Below are 23,276 nucleotides of genomic sequence, written 5' to 3'. Positions count from 1 at the left end.
TCAAGCCTTGCATTGAAGAATGCTGGTGGAGAAGGACTGAGGTTGAGATGGACACTAAAGAATGACACGGGATGGTTTCCAGCCACTGACCCTCAAGCCTCGCATTGAAGAACGCTGGTGGAGAAGGACTGAGGTTGAGAGAGATGCTAAAGAATGAACCGGGATGGTTTCTCATGGTTATCCGCAGGAATGGCCATGGAACACACCTTTCCCCCACTGCCTCTAGATGCAGAAAATAAGAATTGGTATTATAGAAATGTTTTAATATTTATATCTGGATTCTTGTGTGAATCCAGAGACTTTGTTCCATCTTTTGGGATCTTTTGGAACATGGGTCCTCCCCTTTTTTGATTATGCATAAAGCTCTATGACCTCACAATGCAGGCGTTAAGAGCCTGGCCCCTGGGACCCATGAAGGGAATCCCTACTCTCCTTTGCTTTCTAAGCTGGGCACATGAGCAAAAATACTGACCCAACCTGACTTTCAAGAAATGTAACTGGGGGGGGGGGGGGGGGGTTGTGCATTGCTAATACTGGGATCAAAGTGCCTGCATCCTCCGCTCCTATGTGGGACCAGGGGCGGACCTCTTTGTCCAGTGCCCCGCCCACCCCAGCATTCAGATCACTTGTGTTCCATTTTATGCTAAAAATAGCTTTGGGGTTGTTTTTTTTTAAGTTATGCACCCCGCTCTGCCAGTTCATCTTACTCTTAGTCACAGGTCTCTGATGCACCTCATTCCTGCCGCCAGCAACACCCCTGGCGCCGAACTCACCGCGCGTGCGCGTCCCGGTCGAGTCACGCTGGGGCTGCGGCCACACCCCCGAGGGGCGGAGCTAGCCCGGGAGTGGGCGGGGCGCGCGACGTGTCCAGCGCCTCTGATGGCTCGGTGCTCGGTGTAGCCCGCGGGTGATCGCCCCGGTTGTGGAGCGCGGCGGGGGTCTGATCGGCCGGGGGCTGCCTGCAGGGGCCGGTGAGTGGTGGCCTGCGCTCGGGGCCACGTTGAAATGACCCGAGGATGGCCCATCCGGGGGGGGGGGGAGGGAGGGGGCTGTCAATCTCACTGCCTCTGGGTAACAGGATCAGAGCTGTCTCGATTCTTGCTGCTGCTGGATTTATTGAGGGGGGGATCCCAATGCCCCCTCCCCACTTCACTCATTCTCACTGCCTCTGGGTAACAGATCTGTCTCGGTTCTTGTGCATCTAGATTTGAGGGGGGGGGAGCTCCTCTCCCCATCTCACATCTGCATTTCTGGAGGAAGGGGCAAGGGGGACTAGGGGAGGGAAGAGGCTCGGTTCCTGTTGGGGGGGGGGGGGGGGTTCTATGTAATCTCCTCCTGGACCCCAAAGAGAGCAGGGAATGTGCACAGACTAGAAATGGATCCGGTGGGAGGCTCTGAGCTGAGCCCGCGGCTGGGTTTATAACCGAACCGGGTTCAAATGGGAGGGAGAGGAGGAGGAGGGGGGCTTCCAGCAGGGAGGATGTGGATCCTGATGTAAGCAACCGCTTGGTTCTGTTGTTGTTTGATTTCCGTATTCTGCTGCGAGAGGCGGATTACATCGTTGTAAACATTAAGCGGTACCTGGCGTGTTTCTTCTCCAGGTCCTTGGCTGACCAATTTCTGCTGGGGTAGCCGAGTTAGTAGTCCACTTGGGCTGCAGATGAGTTTCTCCTTTTGAAACCTCCATACTTCTGAGGGTACCTGTACCTGTGGGTACTGCAGGGCTAACCTGGCTCTGGGATTTGTTTTTTCCCTCCCTGCTGTGGGCACAATTCATGAAATTGTCCCTTCCATTTTGACAGCCTTTTACTGTTAAAAGGACAAACAGCACAAAAGGATGCTTCATTTATGTGGTTTCGGATAGGACAGACAGGATTTCATAATGACAGCACCGTCCTAAGCTCAAGGGAGACATCCAGGGAGCAGGTACCTCAGCTATAGGTGTAAGATTAGAGACCCTCTGGGGACAAGGAAAGCACCTGAATGTAACTTATCTTGAGCTACTGCTGAAAGGGTGAAATCCCCTTTCATAAGATCATAAGAGTTGCCAAAGGTCAAACAAGCACAGTATCCTGTTTCCAACGTGATTAGCCCAGGTCATGAATACCTGGCAAGATCCCAAGGAATAAAACAGATTTTATGCTGCTTATTCTATAAATAAGCAGTGGATTTCCCCAGGTCATCTCAATAATGGCTTATGGACTTTGGTTTCAGGAAATTAGCCAAACATTTTTTTAACCCCGCTAAACTAACTGCTTTCACCGCATTCTCCAGCAATGAATTCCAGAGTTTAATTACACGTTGCATAAAGAAATATTATAAGAGTATTTGAATGTAATTCAAGTGTTATGAAATAATTGTCTTTTAATATGTATTATCACTTGATGTAAGAAATGAAAAGGAATAAAGATTTACAAAAAAAAAAAAGAAATATTTTCTCTGGTTTGTTTTAAATCTACTACTTAGTAGCTTTATCGCCTGCCCCCTAGTCCTCGTAGTATTTTTGGAAAGAGTAAGCAAGTGATTCACAACTACTCATTGCACTCCTCTATTTTATAAACCTCTGTCTTATCGTTCCCGAGCTGTCTCTTCTCCATCCTGAACAACCGTAGCCGTTTTAGCCTTTCTTCATAGGGAAGACATCCCATCCCTTTGTTTTCATTGTCCTTCTCTGTACCCTACCACTGCTGTCCATTTCTAGGGCAGCCAGCTGACCGACACGGTTTCACCAGCCTCCAGTGTGTGCATTTAATGCTGGTCTTCTCTTTCCCCTCACAGGCATGACAACACAGGAGATGGACGACAGCACCCGGATCAGCTATAGCGTGGTTGCTGGGAGTTTCATGGTTTTCCAGTTCCTCTTCTCCGCAGTCAGCCCACATCTCTCGTCATCATTCAGCCAGCGGTACCGGGAGTTGCCAGCAGGCAAGAAATGCGAGTGGGACTCCAGGTAATTCAGTGCCTCATCCTTCCCACATCTACCCTGGTACAAGGGTACCCTAGGTGGACCCTCAACCTTGTCCTCCCCTCTCCCAATATTATCTTTCAGGCTCTCCCTCATCCCCAAAGAGTTTAATAATGAAACCATCGTTATCATCTTCGAAAAAGCAGGGTTTCAGTTTGAATTTCTTTGAGTTTGAATGCAGCTGCTCTTTGCTGCTCCCCTAGGTGACTACCTGGTCTTGTCTAGTGGTTGAGTAAGCCCTGTTCCTTGGATGGAAGAATAGACTCCCCTTCTCCATGTGGAGTAGACCCTCAGAGCTCTGCTCTTAACACAGGGCTTCCCAAACCTGTCCCTACCCTAGCCAGTCCAGTTTTCTGCTTATGCACTGTGAACATGCAGGAGATACATTTCCTTATCCAGGATCCTCCCAGGTATATGCATCATAATTAACCTGAAAAACTGCACAGCCAAAGGATCAGATTGAGGCAGGATTGGAAAGGCACAGAGTGGAGATCCCAGAATGCACCAACCCGAGCAGCTGTTTCAGGAAGAGCTCAGACCTGGAAACTTGAGTTACCGGTTGGACTGGGTTTCCTACCCAGCTGGTGTCTGTCTTTCAGGGAATACGACCTTGGTGCCTCCCTGCGCTCAGGGAAAAAAACAAGTTCACACCTGCACATACAGCAGGACACTCCATGAAAGCACATGCCATCTTCCTCACTGGAAATGACCTGCAGTGCACATCCTGACCTCTGCAGTCCATTGTCTCACTGCAGTGTGCAAGTGGTACTGGAAGAATTGATTCAACAATGGCAAAGTGAGATGGTGAGAGGAATCTAGCCGGATTTATAATCCAAGTCTTTGGTCATGGTGAATCCTCACTTGGATTATTCCAATGCCTTGTATGTGGGTTTGGCTTCCTTAGGGACAAGATTGGCAAACTTGGGAATACAACTATACTGTTATGCCAACAATATAACCATCATAATCCCTTTAACCTCCCAATAATCTGCAGCCACTCATTTCATATCCTCAGTAATTTTGCTGGTTGATAACTGGATGAGAGACTTCAAGCCGATGTTGAATCCAGATAAGACTAAATTCATTTTAATCTCTCCACATCATTGTGAAGAAACTAGTAAATGGACTTTAAATGGAATCGCATATCCTATTGTATCTGCCATCAAAATATTAGGTGTTTATTTGGACAGGAACCTAGTAATCTAAGGAAACACTTTTTTACAGAAAGGGTGGTAGATGCATGGAACAGTCTCCCGGAAGACTGGGTCTGAATTCAAGAAAGTGTGGGAGGGGAGGCGATAGCGGATGGGCCATTTGCCCTTTATCTGCCATCATGTTTTGAAAACTTATCATTGACAACAAATCATTCAGATTATTAGTTCAGTCCCTCATCCTGAGTACTCTGGACCACAACAATCCGTCTGATTTTTAACTTGAAAAAATCGGACCTTAGAACTGCGTTGGCTTCGTACAGGAGCTAGAGTGCAGAGAAGATTATTTACATTGTCCAATTTGACACGGACTAGAGGACATGGAATGAAGCTAAGGGGGGACAGGTTCAGGACTAATGTCAGGAAGTTCTGCTTCACTCAGAGAGTGGTTGACACCTGGAATGCTCTCCCAGAGGAGATTATTGCGGAATCTACCGTCCTAGGCTTCAAGAGCAAACTAGATGCATATCTCCTTAAGAGAGGCATATAAGGATATGGTGGAATATAAATTACGCCAGGTGTACACCTGGCAGGGCCTCCGCGTGTGCGGATCGCCGGACTTGATGGACCGAAGGTCTGATCCGGAGATGGCAGTTCTTATGTTCTTATGGTTGTCTGTGTTACAAAATAACATCTGTCTAGTAGATCAATTCATTTTCCCCCCATCATAGACGTTTTACTCGAATAGCTACACTTTTTGACTTCCCATTGCTCAAAAAATATCATAATCGATTACTGTCGTGTCAAGCAGCTATTTGGGATGCTGACTTTTGTCAATTATCTTCTGAGCTCAGAACAGTTTACATGAATTCATTCAGGTACTCAAGCATTTTTCCCTGTCTGTCCCAGTGGCTCACAATCTATCTAATGTACCTGGGGCAATGGGGGGGGGAGTAAGTGACTTGGCCAGGGTCACAAGGAGCAGTGTAGGTTTGAACCCCAGGGTGCTGAAGCTGTAGCTTTAACCACTGTGCCACAGTCAGTGTAGTTACTTACCTGTAACGTAGGTTCTCCGTGGACAGCAGGATAGTCAGCCACATATGGGTGTTGTCCCAACAGCTCCCAATTTGCGGATAAGCTCTCCAATAGCTCAGAGAGATTTTTTTTTTTTTTTTTCTCTGAGCACGTGCAGTGCCCGGGCCCCACTGGGCATGCCCGAGCCCTACCCATTTCCCCCTGCTTCCCCCTAATACCCAGGATGTTCCTAGCTGTGGCCGGGTCGGCCGTATGGGGAGGCGGGTGGGTTGTGTGGCTGACTATCCTGCTGTCCACGGAGAACCTACGTTACAGGTAAGTAACTACACTTTCTCCTAGGACAAGCAGGATGAGTCAGCCACATACGGGTGACTCCCTAGCCGAGGGATGTACCGACTGGACCTGCGCCTTAGCGCTTTGTGCATCCCTCGCCTGGCTGTGGAGGCCGAGCCGGGCAGGGTAATCAGGCAAAGCAGGTAAAGTTGTGGAAACAAGGTTTTAGATAAAGTGCTGTGTTAACTGAGCAATAATTCTCACAGAACAATGAACTGGTCAATGACAATCAATGAACAGTGAGAAACCAACTGGTCAACAGTGACCATTCATGTGAGAATTCATACTTGCCTATTCCACATTCAGTCTAGACAGGAGTGCTGGAAGACCTACTTAACTCACAGAACAGCGAAAACTGGTCAATGACAATCAATGAACAGTGAGAAAACCAACTTGTCAATGGTGACAATTCATAACTGGTCAATAGTGATAATTCGTACTTGCATATGAGAATTCATACTTGCCTATTCCACATTCAGACTAGACAGGATTGCTGGAAGACCTACTTAACTCACAGAACAGTGAAATTGGTCAATGACAATCAATGAACAGTGAGAAACCAACTGGTCAACAGTGACAAATCGTACTTGCATGTGAGAATTCATACTTTCCTATTCCACATTCAGTCTAGGAAGGAGTGCTGGAAGACCTACTTAATCAATATCTATAACACCCTACTTGAACAGTGTTTGTCGATATTTATAACCCCCTACTTGATCAGTGTTTGTCAAGGCTGTGCTAGTGGTTGCTGTCCCTCCCGGGAGGGAAGAGCCACTTCCAAGACTGCTCGGATGAATGCATTTGGAGCGTGGAATGCTATGTCGAGGCAATAGTGCTTGGTGAAGGTGTGCATGGAGGACCAAGTGGCTGCATCACAGATGTCCCCTATTGGTGTGTGGTGCAGAAGTGCCGTTGTGTTGGCTATGGTTCTGCACTGGTGGGCGTTGGCTCTCACCTGCGGTTGATGCTGCGCTTTTCTATAGGTGAAGGGGATGCACTCTTATATCCAGCGCGAGCGCCTGCGTTTGGTGGCCGGAAGTCCTGGTCTGTTTTGGTCGTAGGAGACGAACAATTGAGGCTTGTCTAATCTGCTGCATAGTCAGGGCCCGCACACAGTCCAGGAGGTGTTGCTGAGGTGGCAGTGTGCCTCCCTGTGGGGAGATGTAGAGTGCCGGGAGGCACGCTGAAGCCACCTTCGGCAAGAATCGGGGGTGGGTTCTGGGTACCACCCTGTTCTCATGAGGGAGTGTGTCGGTAGACACGATGGTCAGGGTTTTCCCAGCCAGGAATACGGGATCTGCCTTCCCCAAAGGTTTGAAGGGGTCGAGGTGAGATGATGCGGTACCAAGTTGAGGTCCCATCCGGGCGGTGGTGGTCTGGCCGGTGGGTGCAGATTGGACAGTCCCTTCATGAAATTTTGTGATTACTGGATGCCTCGACACTGGTTTGCTGTCTAGGCCAGCGTGGTATGCCGTGATTGCACTTAGGTGGACCTTGATGGAAGTGGGTTTTAGGTCCCCCTGAGATAAGCTCAGTATGTACTGCAGGATGTCCGGTATGGGGCAGTTGTAGGGGTCTCGCTGCGTGTCTGTGCACTGGTAGCGGGACCTTCTCCCTTTCAACCCATAGCGTTTTCTGGTTGAAGGTCTTCTGGCTGCCATAAGAGTGTGCTCCACGTCTTGTGGTAGGTTCATCCTCTCATCATCCATGCGGCCAGGGCTAAGGAACACAGGTCGTGGTGGAGGGTAAGGTTCCCGCGTTGTGTAATGAGAACTGCACTGATCGGGAGCGGGGAGAGGTGGGTGAACCGCTATCCCTTGCCGGAACGGGAACCATGGTTGCAGGAGCCCGAACAGGGCAATCATGATCACCGTTGCCCTGTCCTGAAGAATCTTCTGCAGGACTTAGGGTGTTCCAACTCACAGACAGACCGTCGGGGCTGAGACGGCGATGGGTTGATCTCTTTGCGCAGAAGGTCGAGTATTTTGAGTTCGGTTCGGTTGCAAACAGGTCGATGCTCGGTGTGCCCCAGGTGCTGAAGATCTTCTTCATCGCCGCTGGGTTGAGACACCACTCATCGGGATCCAGCTGGTGGCTGAGTCTTTCTGCAAGGTCGTTCTGCTCCCACAGGAGGTAAGTTGCCTCCTGTGGGCATTGAATGAAGGGGCATTGAATGGAGTTGGAGAACTCCCACATGTGGCAAGCTTCCTTGCATAGCGAGGTCGACCCTGTCCCTCCCTGTTTGTTGATATAGTGCAAGGCCACCTGGTTTTCTGTTTGGGTGAGGACTGCCCTGCCTGTTTGAAGGTTTCGAGGGCATTCCCTAAGGCCCTGAGCTCCAGTAGGTGGGTAGTCAGAGGTTGGGTACACTGGTCCCAGTGACGTCTGAGGTGCCCTTTCAGGGATCACATGAGTAGTCTGGTGTGCTGCACAACAAAGACCGGAGCGTGCTGATGATGAGCTGCTGGCAGGGATGCACTGGGCCAGGGATGTCATGGCGTCGATCTGGTAGTCCCGTAGGACGGCCTTGGTCTGCGTGGTGTTGATGACTGCCCAGATGAACGATATCCCCTGGGTGGGTATCAGGTGGGATTTCATGTAGTTGATGAGGAACCCCAGTTCTTGGAGGAGGGTTATGGTGGTTGACGGGGCTGCCAGCTGTCGAAATAAGATAGGACGCGCACCCCTTGAAGGCGAGGATGTGCCACTGCCACGCACTTTGTGAACGCTCTTGGAGCCGTTGAGAGTCCAAGGGGCAGGACCTTGTACTGGAGGCGTCTGTCTTGGCTTTAGAAGCGACGATGCCTCCTGTGGGCTGGGTGCATGGGATACTAGCCAATACTCGGGCTGTAACAGGGCCAAGACTGTACCTAGAGAGTGCGTCTGGACCTTGTGTATGCATCTGTTGAGCTTACAGAGATCCAGGAACGAGCGTTGTCCTTGTCCATGGTGACGCGGGGGTTCCTGGAGTAGAAACCCCTTGGTGATCTCCTCTGCTCGTCACCGCCTCTATTGATTCTGCCGAAGCAGGTCCTCTCCTTGCTGCAGGAAAGTTGGGTCGTCAGATGGAGGGTGCCCCGCCCACTCGGGGGGGGGGGGGCGGGAGTGGAGACAAATTCGGAATCCCTGCTTGATGATGCTGAGGGCCCACTGGTCGATGGTGATCCTGGGCCAAGCCTTCGCAGACAATCTGATCCTGCTGGGCCGGAGGGTGATCAAGGTTCTGTTTTTGTCTTGGGGAGAGGGCTGCCCTTGGATGCCCCTGCCCCTCGGGCGGTGCTTGTTTGCGTAGCAGTTATGTTACTGTTGCGAGCACTGGGGCACAGACTGCTGCCAGTGTGGACTGGCTCAGTTGTGAGCTGGAGTCTCTATTTTATTTTATTTATTTATTTCCTCTCACTGGCCTCCTGATAAAGCCGCATCTGGAACTGGAGCACAGCAATTCGTGCGCTCAGCATTGCGCCCTCGAAGGTCTTTTTCCCCGTGGACGGGGGTTGGAGGGGGGGTCGTGCTGCCCTGTTTCTCTTAAGCTACCGCAATGTCCATGTATGGCTGCTGCGGGTTGTCGAATCCCTGGGCTGGAAAGATCTGGTACTTCAATCCCAGTCTCCTTGATGTTGGTTGCCCTGAGGAGGGAGTTAGCCAAATCTTGTCTCTGCAGTCCAGGAGGTTCTTGTGGACTGGAATCGCCACTGCCTGCGTGAAGTACTGGTACTGGTAGTTCAGGCCTTGTAGTACTCTGTCTTGGGTACTTGTTGTCCACCCACGTGGATCTTGAGAAAGGCTGTGAGTTTCTGGAGGGACTTAGGGTGAGTCCTCGTTTGTGGGTTATTTTTTTTTTTTTAGTAAATATTTATTTATTTTTGTGGGTGGTGACTCGGGGCGTGGCTGGAGGCTGGTGTGTAGCTTGTTCCTCCGTTGCTTGGGTGCATGGCATGCCGCTGAACCACGCCATGTTGTTGTGCGTGGCTCCCTCTAAAGGGGGACATAGTGGGGAGTGTAGCCCGCTGAGAGAGGAGTGGGTCAGCAGGAGGATTAACTGTGGCTGCTGGTCCCACCCCTGGTGGTTCGCAGGTTCATGTGCTGTTCCACTTGACTGGTTGGGTGGCTCCATGTACCCCACCGCCCTTCTCTGTCCTTCTTGAGAGGGGGGGAGAGCCTGCAGAGAAGGGGCAGGATGCACCCCTTCATCTGTGCCAGTGCTCCTGGCTGCGTTTCCCACTGTGCCTGGAGGCAGAGAAAGAGGAGTGATAATGCCTCTTGAGTGGGCTTCTGCTGCTGTACTGCCTATTGTATATTAAACTGTACAGCGCTGCATATGCCTTTCAGTGCTATAGAAATCATGAATAGTACAGAGTCCCTTATGCTAGCTGGAAAAGCACTCTGCCTAGGTTTTATGAAGAGCAAACAGCTTTTTAGACTGAGGAGTTTCAAACCCCCACCCTTGGAGAGGCATGGTCTGACATGCTGCATCTCTGAAGATATCAGCACCCTGCTGAGAAAGGCAGACTCCTCGTTCCCAACATGAGAGGGGTAGGGGGGCGGGGTGGGAAAGGTGTGAATTGTAGACTCTGCAGGACCCCAAGAGGGAAAGAAACATCGAGTTGTTGTGTTTTTTTTTCAGCATATCCTTTATAAGCTGAACTCTGGGGCAGCATGTCTCCTACTGGGGGGAGAGGTCTGCAGGTCCCCTCCAAGGGAAAGAAGCATGGGAGATTCTTTCTCCTTAAATTCAGATTGGGAGGAGGGTGGGGCAGAGCCCTCGGGGCTGCAACAGATTATCAGAGGTTTTCCCAAAAACAAGCAGATAGGACTTACCTTTGAACCCCAATAGGCTCCCTGCAGAGGCTGGCTGTAAGAGGCAGCATGCCGTCTGGAGGGTGAAAGCCCCGATCTGTTGCTTGCAGAGGCTGTGGATTTACGCAGCAGCATGCAAGACTCCTATCAGCTGCCCTGCAGAGGATGGCTGTAGGTGGCAACATGCAGGGATTCCTGGAGAGATCTCTCGGTCTGGCGAGACTCCTATCGGCTGCCTTGCAGAGGCTGGTTCTAAGCGGCAACATGCAAGGACTCCGGGAGATATTTCTCTACCGGGCCAAGTGCAGGCGGGGGGATTAGCTGAGCCAGGGCATCCTGGAGGCTCCTTGCCACTGTAGCTTGTGGATCCCCCGCTGCTGCATTCTGATGAGGATGGCTGCTGGAGGAAGATTCTCGGGCCTCACTTCTCTTCATGCCTGGCTGTAAGCAGCAACATGCAGGAATTCCTGGAGAGATCTCTCGGTCTTCCTGCAGGGGCTGGCGGCTAGCGACAGCATGCAGGACCTCCGGGAGAGATTTCTCGACCGGGCAAGTTGCAGTCGGGGGGGTTGACTGAGCCAGGATGTCCTGGAGGCTTCTCACCGGATTCGTCTGTGGATCCCCCGCTGCTACGCTCCGATGAGGATGGCTGCTGGAGGAAGATTCTCGGGCCTCACTTCTCTTCATGAAGTCTCTCAGTGCCCTCTTCCTTAGCTTGCGTGCACGTGGTGACATGTGCGCACAATGCAAGCCACACGGAAACCTCGAGCGCCGGATCCAATCAGTGGGCGCACAATTCATGAGGATCCAGTGTGTTCATCCTCCTCCTGCATCCCAGTTGTTTCTTTAGATGATTCAGGCATCTTCAAGTTGATGAGTAGAAAGGTTGTAATGGAGAGCTGTAGAAAAATCCGACCGATGGGAACGGGCGGAAACTAAAGACTAGGGATTAGGGGGAAGCAGGGGGAAATGGGTAGGGCTCGGGCATGCCCAGTGGGGCCCGGGCACTGCACGTGCTCAGAGAAAAAAAAAAATCTCTCTGAGCTATTGGAGAGCTTATCCGCAAATTGGGAGGTGTTGGGACAACACCCATATGTGGCTGACTCATCCTGCTTGTCCTAGGAGAATTCCGCATTCTTCACTCAAGAGAGTGGTAGAAACCTGGAAAGCACCCTTCAGGGATTCAAGACAAGGTTGGATAAGTTCCTACTGGAACAGAACATACGCTAGTGAGGCTAGACTCAAATAGGGCACTGGCCTTTGACCTAAGGGCCGCCACATGAGCAGACTGCTGGGCACGATGGACCACTGGTGTGACCCAGCAGCGGCAAATCTTATCAAAACTTCAGGAAGTTGTTAAAAAGCTACTTATTTAGGACATTTTTGAAAGACTGAATTTGTTTGTAGCAATTCTTTACTTTGTTAAGCCGCATAGATCTGAAGGGTAATGTGATATACAAATGTTATGTTATTAGTTGGAAAACAGCTAGAAGGATAATGGGGAAGTGCTAAAGGGAGTGGGCCAGAATTTAGTAAGAGAGAAATACTGTAATCCTATTTAGCACTGAAGCTGAATGGGGACTAAGAGTGAGCTCTGATTAGCTTCTGAAGATGCCAGTGTGGAAAGAGGTGAGGGGGTTTGGATTAAGGACCCATCTGTTCTCAGTGAGATAGATAAAGGGTTCTGCCTCAGAGGACTGGCTCAGGGATGGCATTTGGCTGCTTTGGAGGCAGGTAGGCTGTAAAAAATTAGGCCCCCTAGGCCAGTGTTTCTCAACTCGGTCCTGGAGTACTCCCTTGCCAGTCAGGTTTTCTGGATATCCACAATGCATATGCATAAACTTGATTTGCATACACTACCTCCATTATATGCAAATTACTTTCAAGCATATTCATTGTGGATATCCTGAAAATCTGACTAGCAAGGGGGTACTCCAGGACCGAGTTGAGAAACACTGCCCTAGGCAACCCTTTATTCTTGCATCTTCTCTTCCCCTGTCCAGCATCTCCCACCCACACTCTTACCATCACTGCTACATCTGCCCAGTGATGATGGCCATACAGCAGAAAGGAAGCTGTGTTCCCCCCATCCCGATGGAATTTCAGAGCACAGCATCAAGGGGTTCAGAGACCCCACCCCTGTTCTTTTCTTGTTTAGAGAGCTCCCGCTGTTAGCCTGCTCCCAGCCAGGGAGGAAAGAGCTAACTGGATGCAGGGCCTCTGGACATGCTGGGCAGAAATGAGCCTCCAGTAGTGGTGAGAGGGAATCACAGTTATTGCTGCTTGTTGGTTTGCCTCTGATGTGGAACAGTGAAGCTTGGTTGGGGAAAGCAGGCTGTCTGGGGTGTTCATTGCTATATCAGCTGTGGCGTGGCGATGCCAGATGAATTAGGGACTTGATAATATTGGCAGGTCTGGGGAATCTGCAAAACTATGTGAGGGAAATGGAGGAAGGGGGCAGCAAGGCAGAAACTGTGCGCACATCAGGGATGGCATCGAGGAAAATCGAGCAATTGCACTTGCAAACCCCAGTCCATTCAGTCATTCTGCTGTTGAAATGTGAACCCCTGAAGTTTCCCAGCGACAGTTTTTGGCTTGCTCCAAGTTATAAAGAGACAGAATCCCTCCAGTTACATTTTAAGCTTAATACGTAGAATTGCATGGAAGTGGGATTGCAGAATATAGGGGTTAAGTGCATAATTTAACCCCTCTCCCCTTTTTTACTAAGCCATGTTAAGAGGCTTCTACCACGGCCCAGAACGCTAAATGCCCTGAAGCTTATAAAATTCCTATAAGCATCGAAGCATTTAACGTTCTGGGACGTGGTAGAAACTTCTATCACAGCTAAGTAAAAGGGGAGGGGGGTTAATTGGTAAATTAGGCAGAAATTGGCAGTAACAGTCAATGATTGGCACTGATTTGCTGTTACGTGTGACCCTGGACTTAGTTGCTATTCTGGAAATGTAGCACTGAAAATCAACAGAGTGAGGGAGGGGCCTGGGCAGGTCAGGGCACGCCAATCATGTACACACATAGCTTCAGGAAACACGGCAGCTGCATCTCAATGTTGGCACACAAAACATTCCCCCAAAGTGTGTACCTTCACTTTCAAATTTGCCCATGAACCCTATTTTTTCTGGGGGTAGATTTTCTTAAAAAAAGAACACAACCAACAACCCACATACAGTCTGGAAGAGTCCACTCTGTGAGCAATATATTCTGATGCTATTTAAACACCCCCCTGCCCTCCCCCAAAGCACAGGCTAAACAGACTCCACACATGTTTCAGACAGAGAGGATGATTCTCAAAAGCCATGTTAAAAAGCGACGGTCTGCTAACGCAGCCGTTCCGATACTGAATCTAAAAACCCGAGACATGCAAATAAGGTCGGCAGACAGCAGCGAAGATTTCCTAAACATTTCAGTTCATCAATTTAATCTGTAAAAACCTTTGAAAACTGCCATCTCCAAGTCTAAAGCCTGTGAATCGAACTAAACTGTGCTGTTTGCCATCAGACCCGCAAAAAGCATGAATACAGCACAGATGGCAGTTGAATAGATCTTCATCAGAGTCCTGAGCAAGTATCACACTGATATACATACAGCCAAGGCTGGCTCAAGCTATGGAACAGGTAGGCACTGGGCACTGGGCCTGTGATAAAGGAGGTCTAGCATATCTCCCTCCTTCCCTTCCCTCGATCCCTCAGCCTGCAGTTCAGTATCCACAGTTTAGACGTCCTTTTATCATCTGTTGAGAAGGGAGAGGGATCACTGGCTGGGGGAAGAAAGTAGGGGAAGCGGGCCAATACAAAAATTTGGCTGAGGGCACCATACTTCCTTAACAGAGCCCGGTGCAAACATCACACTGATATACCTAAAGCATGAATACAGAAGAAAATTTGACAGGACAGCGTGGGGTAGTGGTTAGAGCTGCACTGCTCCCTGTGAACCTGAGCAAGTCACTTAACCCAACACTGCCCCCAGATTGTGAGCCTACTGGGACAGACAGGGAAAATGTTGGAAGTACCTGTACATAAACCACTTTGAGTGTGGTTGTAAAACTACAAAAAGGTGGTATACAAGTCCCAATCACTAAGATCACATTGTAGAAGTGAGCTGACAGCCTGAGCTCTCCTGTGCTCCTCTTGTGGATAAAGGAGAAGCCACATGGTCCAGGCACTTTCCCCTGTATGTGATAAACAGGCTCATGTTTGGAAGGAAGGTGACTAAGGAGTTTCTCTTCTTTTTCCTAGGTGCGTCTCCACTGCTCATGCGCTCATCGTCGGCTCCTTCTGTCTGTACATCTTAGCCTTTGATGAGGAAGTGAATGCCGACCCTGTCTGGTAAGATCCACTCCCCCAACCTGAAATCAGGTGGTGATTCAGAAGCCCTGTATCCATAGCTGCAGAGGCAGTGTCTGATCTGGCGAAAACCAGATAGTCTCTGACACCACCAGCATTTGCTTAGAGCAGACACCGAGGTCTCTTTAATGTGAGAGATCTGGTACCCAGAATCTTTGGCTAACATGTCATGGACATAGGAAGCCAGTCACCCACAAGCTGACATCTCTCACAAGGGAGAGGAATAAAGAGCAGAAGAGAGAAGCACTGAAGAGCCTCCTCCCAGCAGAGAATTCATGGGAGCACAGTGACAGAATAAGGAGGAGGAGGGAACAGTGCTGAAAAGGTGCCAAAGGGGACAGCCTCTTTCCAGCCACAAGACAGGAGGAATGAAGGGATCTTTTGTATGCATACATAATGTGCCCCTTGTTTCCTGTCTCGTGACTTGCTCTCAGAGGGAGACTGGAAGGATCTGGCCACTCCATGCTTTCTCTGAAGCTTTCATGTATAGTTGCTGGGAATGCAAGCAGGAGACGGTGTCCAAGGTCAATAGGGCTAGCAGTACAAGGTTGCATTCTCTGAAGTTTACAGGATTTTCCGCTGGTATATTTGGTCTTTGCATTTGCTGGAGTTTGCACTGGTATTTTCAGCCCCTGTGCTCTCTGCATTTTGCTGGAGTCTACTCTCCTCTGGTATTTTCAGCCATTGCGCTCTGCATTGTGCTGGAGTCTCCTCTGGTATTTTCAGCCCCTACATTCTGCAGACACTCCAGATCATTTCATAAAAATGTCCCTTAGAGCATTACGACTCTAGCTTATGAGGAAATAGGTTTAAGGAGAGGGTCAGAACCTGGGACAGAGTCTGATTAAAGACAAGACACAGAGAAGTACAAACATTACAACAGCCCAGTTCCAGCAGGGAGAGAGAACTTTTGGTCAGGCCTGGTTTTGAAATTACATCCCATAAGTCCCTGGTTCTACCCATTGAAAACAATGCAATTAGATATCCATGACTGGCCTAAAGTCTCTGCCCTGAATTTGGGTAATGTGGCAGAGGGACCTGTTTTCACCTGAGCTGCCATACTGGTGAACACACTTGATGCCTGTTTGTCTTGCCTTTCAGGGGAGACCCTCGCCTGGTGAAGATGAATGTGGCTATAACCTGTGGCTACCTCCTGTATGGTAAATACTGCAGCAGTACCGCACTGCCACCTGCTGGCCATTATTAAGTAACACAGCCCAGAGTCTTTTCCAAGGGACAAGCCTGCAGAATTGGAGTGGGCCATGTGGCCCCCCAGCTTAGTCACTGAAAGACCACTTATTATGTACTGTAGAATCCCAGCATGGAGTTAAGGGAAACGCTCTTCTCTGACCCAGTGTCCTAGCATGTCCCCCTGGAGCAATTCCTCTGAACTTGTTTATGAGACCATATCTAACGCATTCCTTAAGTTCCAAAGACTACTGATCATCGGAGATATCAATCTCCACCTTGATGACACCACCAGCAAAGATGCATCCGAATTCAATAATTTCCTCATCTCTCTTGGCTTCTCCCCCCCTGCCTCCTCTCCAACCCATGAAAAAGGCCACACACTAGACCTCATCAGCTTCCTCAATCTCACGGCTTACAAAGCTTCAACCGATGACATCCGTTGGGACCACGTTCCCTGGTCCGACCACTTCCTAGGAACCTTCTGTCTCCCCATCTTCATGTCTCACCTTGGAACCTCTCCCCAGTCCTCTAAGTCCATTACTTTCCGCAAGAAAATTTCAAGTGATCAGTTCTGGTCCAAATTTCTTGACAATCTCTCATCCAAGCCTAAGCCATCAGATTCTGTAACCAACTGGCACAATTGGATCACTCTCTCAGAATCCACCTACCACTCTCTCGCCCCGCCTTCCACCAAAACCATCTCCTACTCCCGTAAGGCCCCCTGGTACCTCCCACAACACAGGGTGCTAAAACAAAAATGTCGATCCCTGGAACGCATCTGGAAAAAATCTAAATCCCCCACAGATAAACAAATCTGGAGAGACAACATTAAACTTTACAACAATACACTCAAAAGAGCTAGGAAAAACTTCTATGGTGACAAGATCTCCAGATCAAAAAACCAGAATAGTATGCTGTTCAATATCTGGCGCTCCTTAACTCCCAACACCAACCCTTCTATACTTCCCTCCTCTCCATCAGTCGACCTACTAGCAAACTTCTTCAATGGAAAGGTCACCGCCTTGAGAAGCTCCTTTCCTCCCGCAGTCTCCTACAATCCTCTGGTGCCCGCCTCCCCCGATCCTACTACAAAGGTCCCCACCCCTGTCCCAGTCAATAGATCCTGGACTGCCTTTGAGCAAGTATCCGAATCGCAGGTCCTCAAACTCTGCCTGAAACTGAAATCCTGTAACTGCACCTTGGATCCGTTTCCATCCTATCTATTTGAGAAAATATCCGCACAGGCCATCTCTTCTCTCACCATACTCATAAATTCTGCCCTATTATCGGGCCTCTTCTCCCCTGAAATGGGACGCATTGCACTGACCCCCCTACTGAAGAAAGCTGACCTAGACCCCTCCACTCCATCCAATTATCGCCCAATAGCAAATATTCCGCTCCTAACCAAATTGCTTGAGTCCATCGTCTCCTCCCAACTCTCAGCCTACCTGGAAAGATTATCTGTCCTCCTACTCTATCAACACGGCTTCAGACCCAACTTCAGTACCGAAACCCTCCTGGCCTCCCTAATCTCGAAGATCCAACAATTTCATTCTCACAAAAAATTTGCCGTTCTCCTTCAATTCGACCTCTCTGCAGCCTTTGACGTTGTCCACCATGACATTCTAATCTTCCTACTCTCCGAGATAGGCATTAGCTCTACAGTCCTTGACTGGTTCTCGAACTTCTTACGTTCTCGCTCTTACACCGTCACCAAACATGGTTCCTCTTCCTCCCCATGGAAACCGACATGTGGAGTCCCACAAGGCTCCCCCCTATCTCCCATCCTCTTCAACATTTATATGTCCTCCCTGAATCTCCTCCACCTATCCCCCCTAGAAACACTCTACACTTACGCCGACGATATCCTGGTCCTCCTCGAGACCGACGCGAACCTCACCAATCTCGCAGCTAACATTTCTTCTTGCATAACCAACCTTCAATCCTGGGCTCACACTGTACAAATGAAATTGAACGAGTCCAAAACCAAACTACTATGGCTCGGCCCTAAACTTGATCAATTACCCACTTCCATCCCACTGCCCACAGGCTCCTCTCTACAGTTGGAGTTCTCTAGCAAAGTTCTGGGCATCACCATAGATTCCTCATTATCCTTCAACGACCACCTCAACTCCCTGATAAAAAAATGCTTTTGCAGCCTTCACATGCTGAGGAAAGTGAGGTCCTGCTTCCACCAAAAACACTTTGCCGTCCTCGTACAATCCATCATCCTCTCCAGATTGGATTATTGCAATTCCATTTACCTAAGCTTAACAAAGAAAAGCCTTCACAGACTCCAACTAATCCAGAACACCGCGGCCAAACTTATCTTCTCAAAAAGTAAATTTGACCATGTCTCACCGCTCCTGTCCAAGCTCCACTGGCTTCCTGTTATTTCCAGGGTCCACTTTAAATGTGCCTGCCTAACCTTCAAGATCCTCCACGGTATCCTTCCTCTTCTTATCCCTCTATCCTGGAATTCCTCAAATCCAATCTCCACTAGATCCATGCAAAAATTAAAACTATCCTACCCCTCCTTAAAAGGCATCTCCCTTGTTGGTAAACTTGGGTCTTCCCTCCCTTTCAGAATCGCTCAGCTCTGGAATAGTCTCCCTTCCCCTCTCCGCAATTTGAGCCCCTTTCTACCATTCCGTAAGCATCTGAAGACCTGGCTCTTCTCCAAAACGTAACCCCGTCCCCTTCGTGGCACTCTCACACCTAACCTCTCTTCTCTCTTACTTATATAATTCCATTGGAGTTCCGTTCCTTCCCTAACCATGTAAACCGTGTCGAGCTCCATCTGCGGAGATGATGCGGTATATAAACCCAAGATTTAGTTTAGTTTAGTTTATAAGGACATAAGAGTTGCCATATTGGGACAGACCAAAGGTCCATCAAGCCCAGTGGCCAATACAGGTCACAAGAATGTGGAAAGATTCCAAAGAGTAAAACAGATTAAATGTTGCTTATCTTAGGAATAAGCAGTGGATTTTTCCAAGTCCATCTTAATGGCATATGGACTTTTCTTCCAGGAAGTTATCCCAAACCTTAAGCTAATTGTTTGTACAACATTCTCTGGCAACAAATACTATAGTTTAATTACACATTGCATGAAGGAATATTTTCTACAGTTTGTTTTAAATCTACTACTGGTTCTAGTATTTTTGGAAAGAGTAAACAAATGATTCACATCTATCTGTTCCACTCCACTCTGTATTTTATGGACCTCTATCATATCTCCCCTGAACTGTCTCTTCTCCAGGCTGAAAAGAGCCTAGCCACTTTAGCCTTTCCTTATAGGGATGTTGTCTCATCCCTTTTATCATTTCCGTACCTTTTCTAATTCAGCTGTATCTTTTTTAAGATGCGGCACCCAGAACTGCACACAGTATTCAAGGTGCGGCCGCATGCAATGTTAGGGGACACTCTCTCCTTTTATCCAGTGTTCCAGCATGACATTAGAGGACACTCCCTTCTGAGCAGCATAGCAGGATCAGTTTTAAATATACTGGAGCCTAGAGCAGATGTTTGGAAGGAGGACCCACAGCCCACTGGAGGTCTGTATCTCCTTCAGTTTCAAGTAGGGTTGAGGCCCAGGGGGGGGGGGAGGCACACCATCTTCTGAGCCAGACCCTGCACACGATTGATTGTCTGACCGAGCTGTAGCTTCCACTTTGCTTGTTGTATACAGCTGGCTTCTTACAGCACTGCAATTTCTTCCAAGTTGTTTTATGTGTGTTTTCCTCTTCCCTTCAGACATGCTGCTGCTTGCGCGATACTGGAAGCTGATGGGGGATGCATTTTTTATTTGTCACCACTTGGCGGTGCTCTATGCCTATGGCTATGTCCTAGTAAGTACACTGTGCTCTGCTCCTCAGTCCTCGTGGAAGAGGGTCTCCAAGTGTGCGCAATGGCTCTGCTATGGATTTCCTCTGAATAAGACAGATTTTTTTTCCCTCTTTCCCCCTTTTCCTCACCCTGCAGAACCGGGGTGTGCTTCCCTATTTTGCCAATTTCCGCCTCATCTCGGAGCTGTCGACCCCATTCGTCAATCAGAGGTAGGGCTTTGCAAGAGTAAGTCCTGTTGTCTGGAAGAGGCGGGTGGGCTGTGGGGCTGGGGTAGAACTTTTTATGCACATTGAGTTCCGTAGTTGTGCTTCAGGATACTGCAGAGGTAATCTGAATGTACTGCAGGCTTGTCCAAGATTCCAAGTTTAGTAAAATTTGATAAACCGCTTATAGGCGCTGTCTAAGCGCTATACAAGATTACAATATAAAAATTTTAAAAATAAAATTTGGGGGAATGAAACGAAGACACATAACATGAACATTACATACAGGAACAAATGAGAGGAGAGAACGGCAATGGATAGAACATTAGGGAGGGGTGGCTATGCTCTTCCTTTGATGGTATGGGTGGGAATAAGAAAGTCAGAGGTCGTAAGCATCCTTAAACAGGAAGGTTTTTAAGTTTCCCTTCAATTTTTCAAGGTTAGTCTCTTCCCGTAAGTATAGTGGAAGTGTGTTCCAAAGCGTAGGGGCGGTAACTGAAAATATTTGCTTCCGGGTGGTATCGTAAAAGATATGTCTTAATAAGGAGACGTGGAGAAGAAATGGTAGATAAAATGCAGCCTCTGGGAGCTCAGTGATCTCACTCTTGTCTTGCAGGTGGTTCTTTGATGCAGTGGGACAGCCGCGCTTCTCCTGGCCAGTGCTCCTAAACGGTTTCTTCATGGTGGCTGTCTTCTTCCTGGTGCGCATTGCAGTCATCCCGCACTACTATGGTGAAGTTTATGCAACCTTTGGGACTGAAGCCTTCGAGAAGCTGGGCCGCGGTCCCCAAGTGGCCTGGGTCATCTCCTGTGGGGTACTGGACATCTTGAACCTCTTGTGGATGTACAAAATTTTGCGAGGCTTCTACCGGGTGATCAGTCGTGCATCATGGAAGAAGGAGCAGACAAGGCACGCGGACTGAAGGGGAGCTGCAGATGGCACAAAAGATGGTGGTGATTAGGTCTCAGGGCACTGTGTCACTGCATTGCAGCTGGGAGAGAATCCCCATCCAAGGTCTCCTTTGAAGTCCAGTTGGGTGGAGAAATGACCTCTTCATCCTTATGGCTGGAAACTGAGAAACTCCGACTGTTTGATGTGCTCTTTGAATATTTGCAACCCCTCTGGAGCCCACTCAGTCACTGTTGGCCATGTGGAATCAGCAAGAGGCAAACGTTGATTTTGGAGCTGGAGGGCCATCAGTCTTAACATGAGTCTTAAATTCATTTGAAAAGTTCACTGGAGAATGAGATGTGTATTGAGTACCAAGGCGGTCTTTGGGTGTCTTCCTCTCTTGCTGCACAACCTAACCTCAGTGACCTCAAGAAATATCAAGCACGTGTAAATCTTGAAAATGCACAGAGGCACGTTTTTCTCCAAAATGCAATGCTTTCTGTGTTCCCTACCCCAATGAGAATTTTAAAAAAGATTTCAAGCATCAAATGAATGATCAATGCACCATTTATCCTTCTGCCCCATTCCCAGCCCACATCAGACATCACCTGTTTACTGGCTAAAACCAAGCGAGCAAGAACAGAGGAGTTTTATGCCACAATCACTGCATCAGCTCTGTATTGTCAGATAAGATATGAAGTTTGGTTTTCTGCTAGAGGAAGGAGCAGCAGGATACCATTTCTTTTCCTCCACGGCCTTTGAATTTTCCATGGTACAGCCATGTGGCTGCTTTAGAAGGGGGCGGGGGCAGTGATCCTGGAGTTTGACGGGTGGTCTAATGTCAGCCAGCTTTCAGCTAGGTCAGCAACAGTAGGAAAGCGAATACTGTGTAATATTGAGATATTTTATTTGTTTTCTTTCCAAATTCCAACTCTTTGGGACTTGCCTCCACATCTAGAAACAGAAGAAAGTTACAATGATATTACACCATGCTAGTGTTTGGTGGGAGACCCTTCTCTGTGTCGAGAGCTTGCTGTTTGCCTGTACCTTACAGCAATTGCAACAAAATATTGTTTAGAGCATGTGTTTACCCCTAGGCTTTGGAAACATTGTGCATAGGAAGGGAGTGGAGGGGAAGAAGAAAGACACAATTCTTGATGGTGGACAGTATAGCGATCTCACCGTTTGCTTTTCTTTAGGTTCATCACTGCGTTTTAAGCAGACTGAAATGAAACAAGTTGTGAACATTTAGGGAGGGTTGGCTTTGTACCTCGGCTAATGGTGCTGACACAATTAAAAATCAGAAACAACTTTTTTAAAATATATGATCAGCTCTGGATTTTAACTACTTGACGTCTCTCTATTTTTATGCCATGGTTTGTTTATTAAATCCGATCTTCAGCTGTAAATATGTGCATCTTTCTCTTTTCCTCTTAGTATGCCAAGTTTTTGAGTTCTACAGTGTTAAAGCTATGCCTAAGGTTGGAGGGGACATACCTAGTGCTGCTCTATAGTGCTACAGTAGATTTAGGTCACACTTTTCCAGGAGTAGCTCAAGGTGAAACAGAGAAACATAATGACAGATAAAGGCCAAATGGCCCATCTGCAGTAACCATTATCTCTTCCTCTCTCTAAGAGATCCCACATGCCTATCCCAGAATTCAGACACAGTCTGCATCTACCACCCTTTCTATAAAAAAGTATTCCCTTAGATTACTCCTGAGCCTATCACCTCTTCACTTCATCCTATGCCTTCTCATTCCAGAGCTTCCTTTCAAATGAAAGAGACTCGACTCATGCGCATTTACATCACGTAGGTATTTAAATGTCTCTTGAGTCGAGTCTCTTTCATTTGAAAGGAAACTGCAATGAAGTTGAGAGGTGATAGGCTCCGGAATAATCTGAGGCAATACTTTTTTTACAAAAAGGGTGGTAGATGCATGGAACAGTCTCACGGAAGAGGTGGTGGAGACAGAGACTGTGTCTGAATTCAAAAGGGCCTGGGATAGGCAGACTGGATGGGCCATCATGTTTCTATGTTTAAGTCTGTCCCCATATACCCCCATTTTAGTAGCCTTCCTCTCGACAGACTCCATCCTTTTTATATCTTTTTGAAGGTCAGCCTCCAGAATTGTACCCAGTATTCTAAATGAGACAGGTATGTGCTGTCTTACAAAAATCCAGTTGTTGTTTGAAACCAGGCTGTGACGCTCTTTTTTAAATGTCCCACTGCAGTTAAACAATAATTTTGTTAACGCCAAGAAGCTTTCCGCTCCTCAATACTGGATTTGGATTATTTTAAAGTCAAGTGGCCTTGCATTAAATACTTTTACCACAAACACATGGGCTTTGCCAGCAGGCACAGCTGGGGGGTGCCGGCAGAATTCACAGGTGTAGCGTCGATTTAAAAATTCCTTAATTTATATGTGTTCCTGTACACTTTACACCTGTTAAATAACTGCACCTGCTTTTAAGGTCCGATCCCTGCCGTGTACACTA

The 23,276-nt window shown here is 48.3% G+C and overlaps 1 protein-coding gene across 1 annotated transcript; it reads left to right on the top strand.

The window, feature by feature from the left end:
• The first annotated feature begins 759 nt into the window (after nt 1–759).
• LOC117350663 (TLC domain-containing protein 4-like) lies at nt 760–22,194 on the top strand. Its single transcript, XM_033925129.1, has 7 exons — nt 760–971; nt 2,779–2,950; nt 14,535–14,624; nt 15,744–15,802; nt 19,590–19,684; nt 19,818–19,891; nt 20,502–22,194. Exons 2-7 carry the CDS (start codon nt 2,781–2,783, stop codon nt 20,806–20,808), a joined length of 795 nt encoding a protein of 264 aa, XP_033781020.1. The 5' UTR covers nt 760–971; nt 2,779–2,780; the 3' UTR covers nt 20,809–22,194.
• Nucleotides 22,195–23,276: the final 1,082 nt, after the last annotated feature.

Source organism: Geotrypetes seraphini, chromosome 16, assembly GCF_902459505.1.
Source record: "Geotrypetes seraphini chromosome 16, aGeoSer1.1, whole genome shotgun sequence".
Taxonomy (NCBI): Eukaryota; Metazoa; Chordata; class Amphibia; order Gymnophiona; family Dermophiidae; genus Geotrypetes; species Geotrypetes seraphini.
Note: the sequence above shows the minus strand (reverse complement) of the source record. Positions and strands in the feature narration are given on the sequence as shown.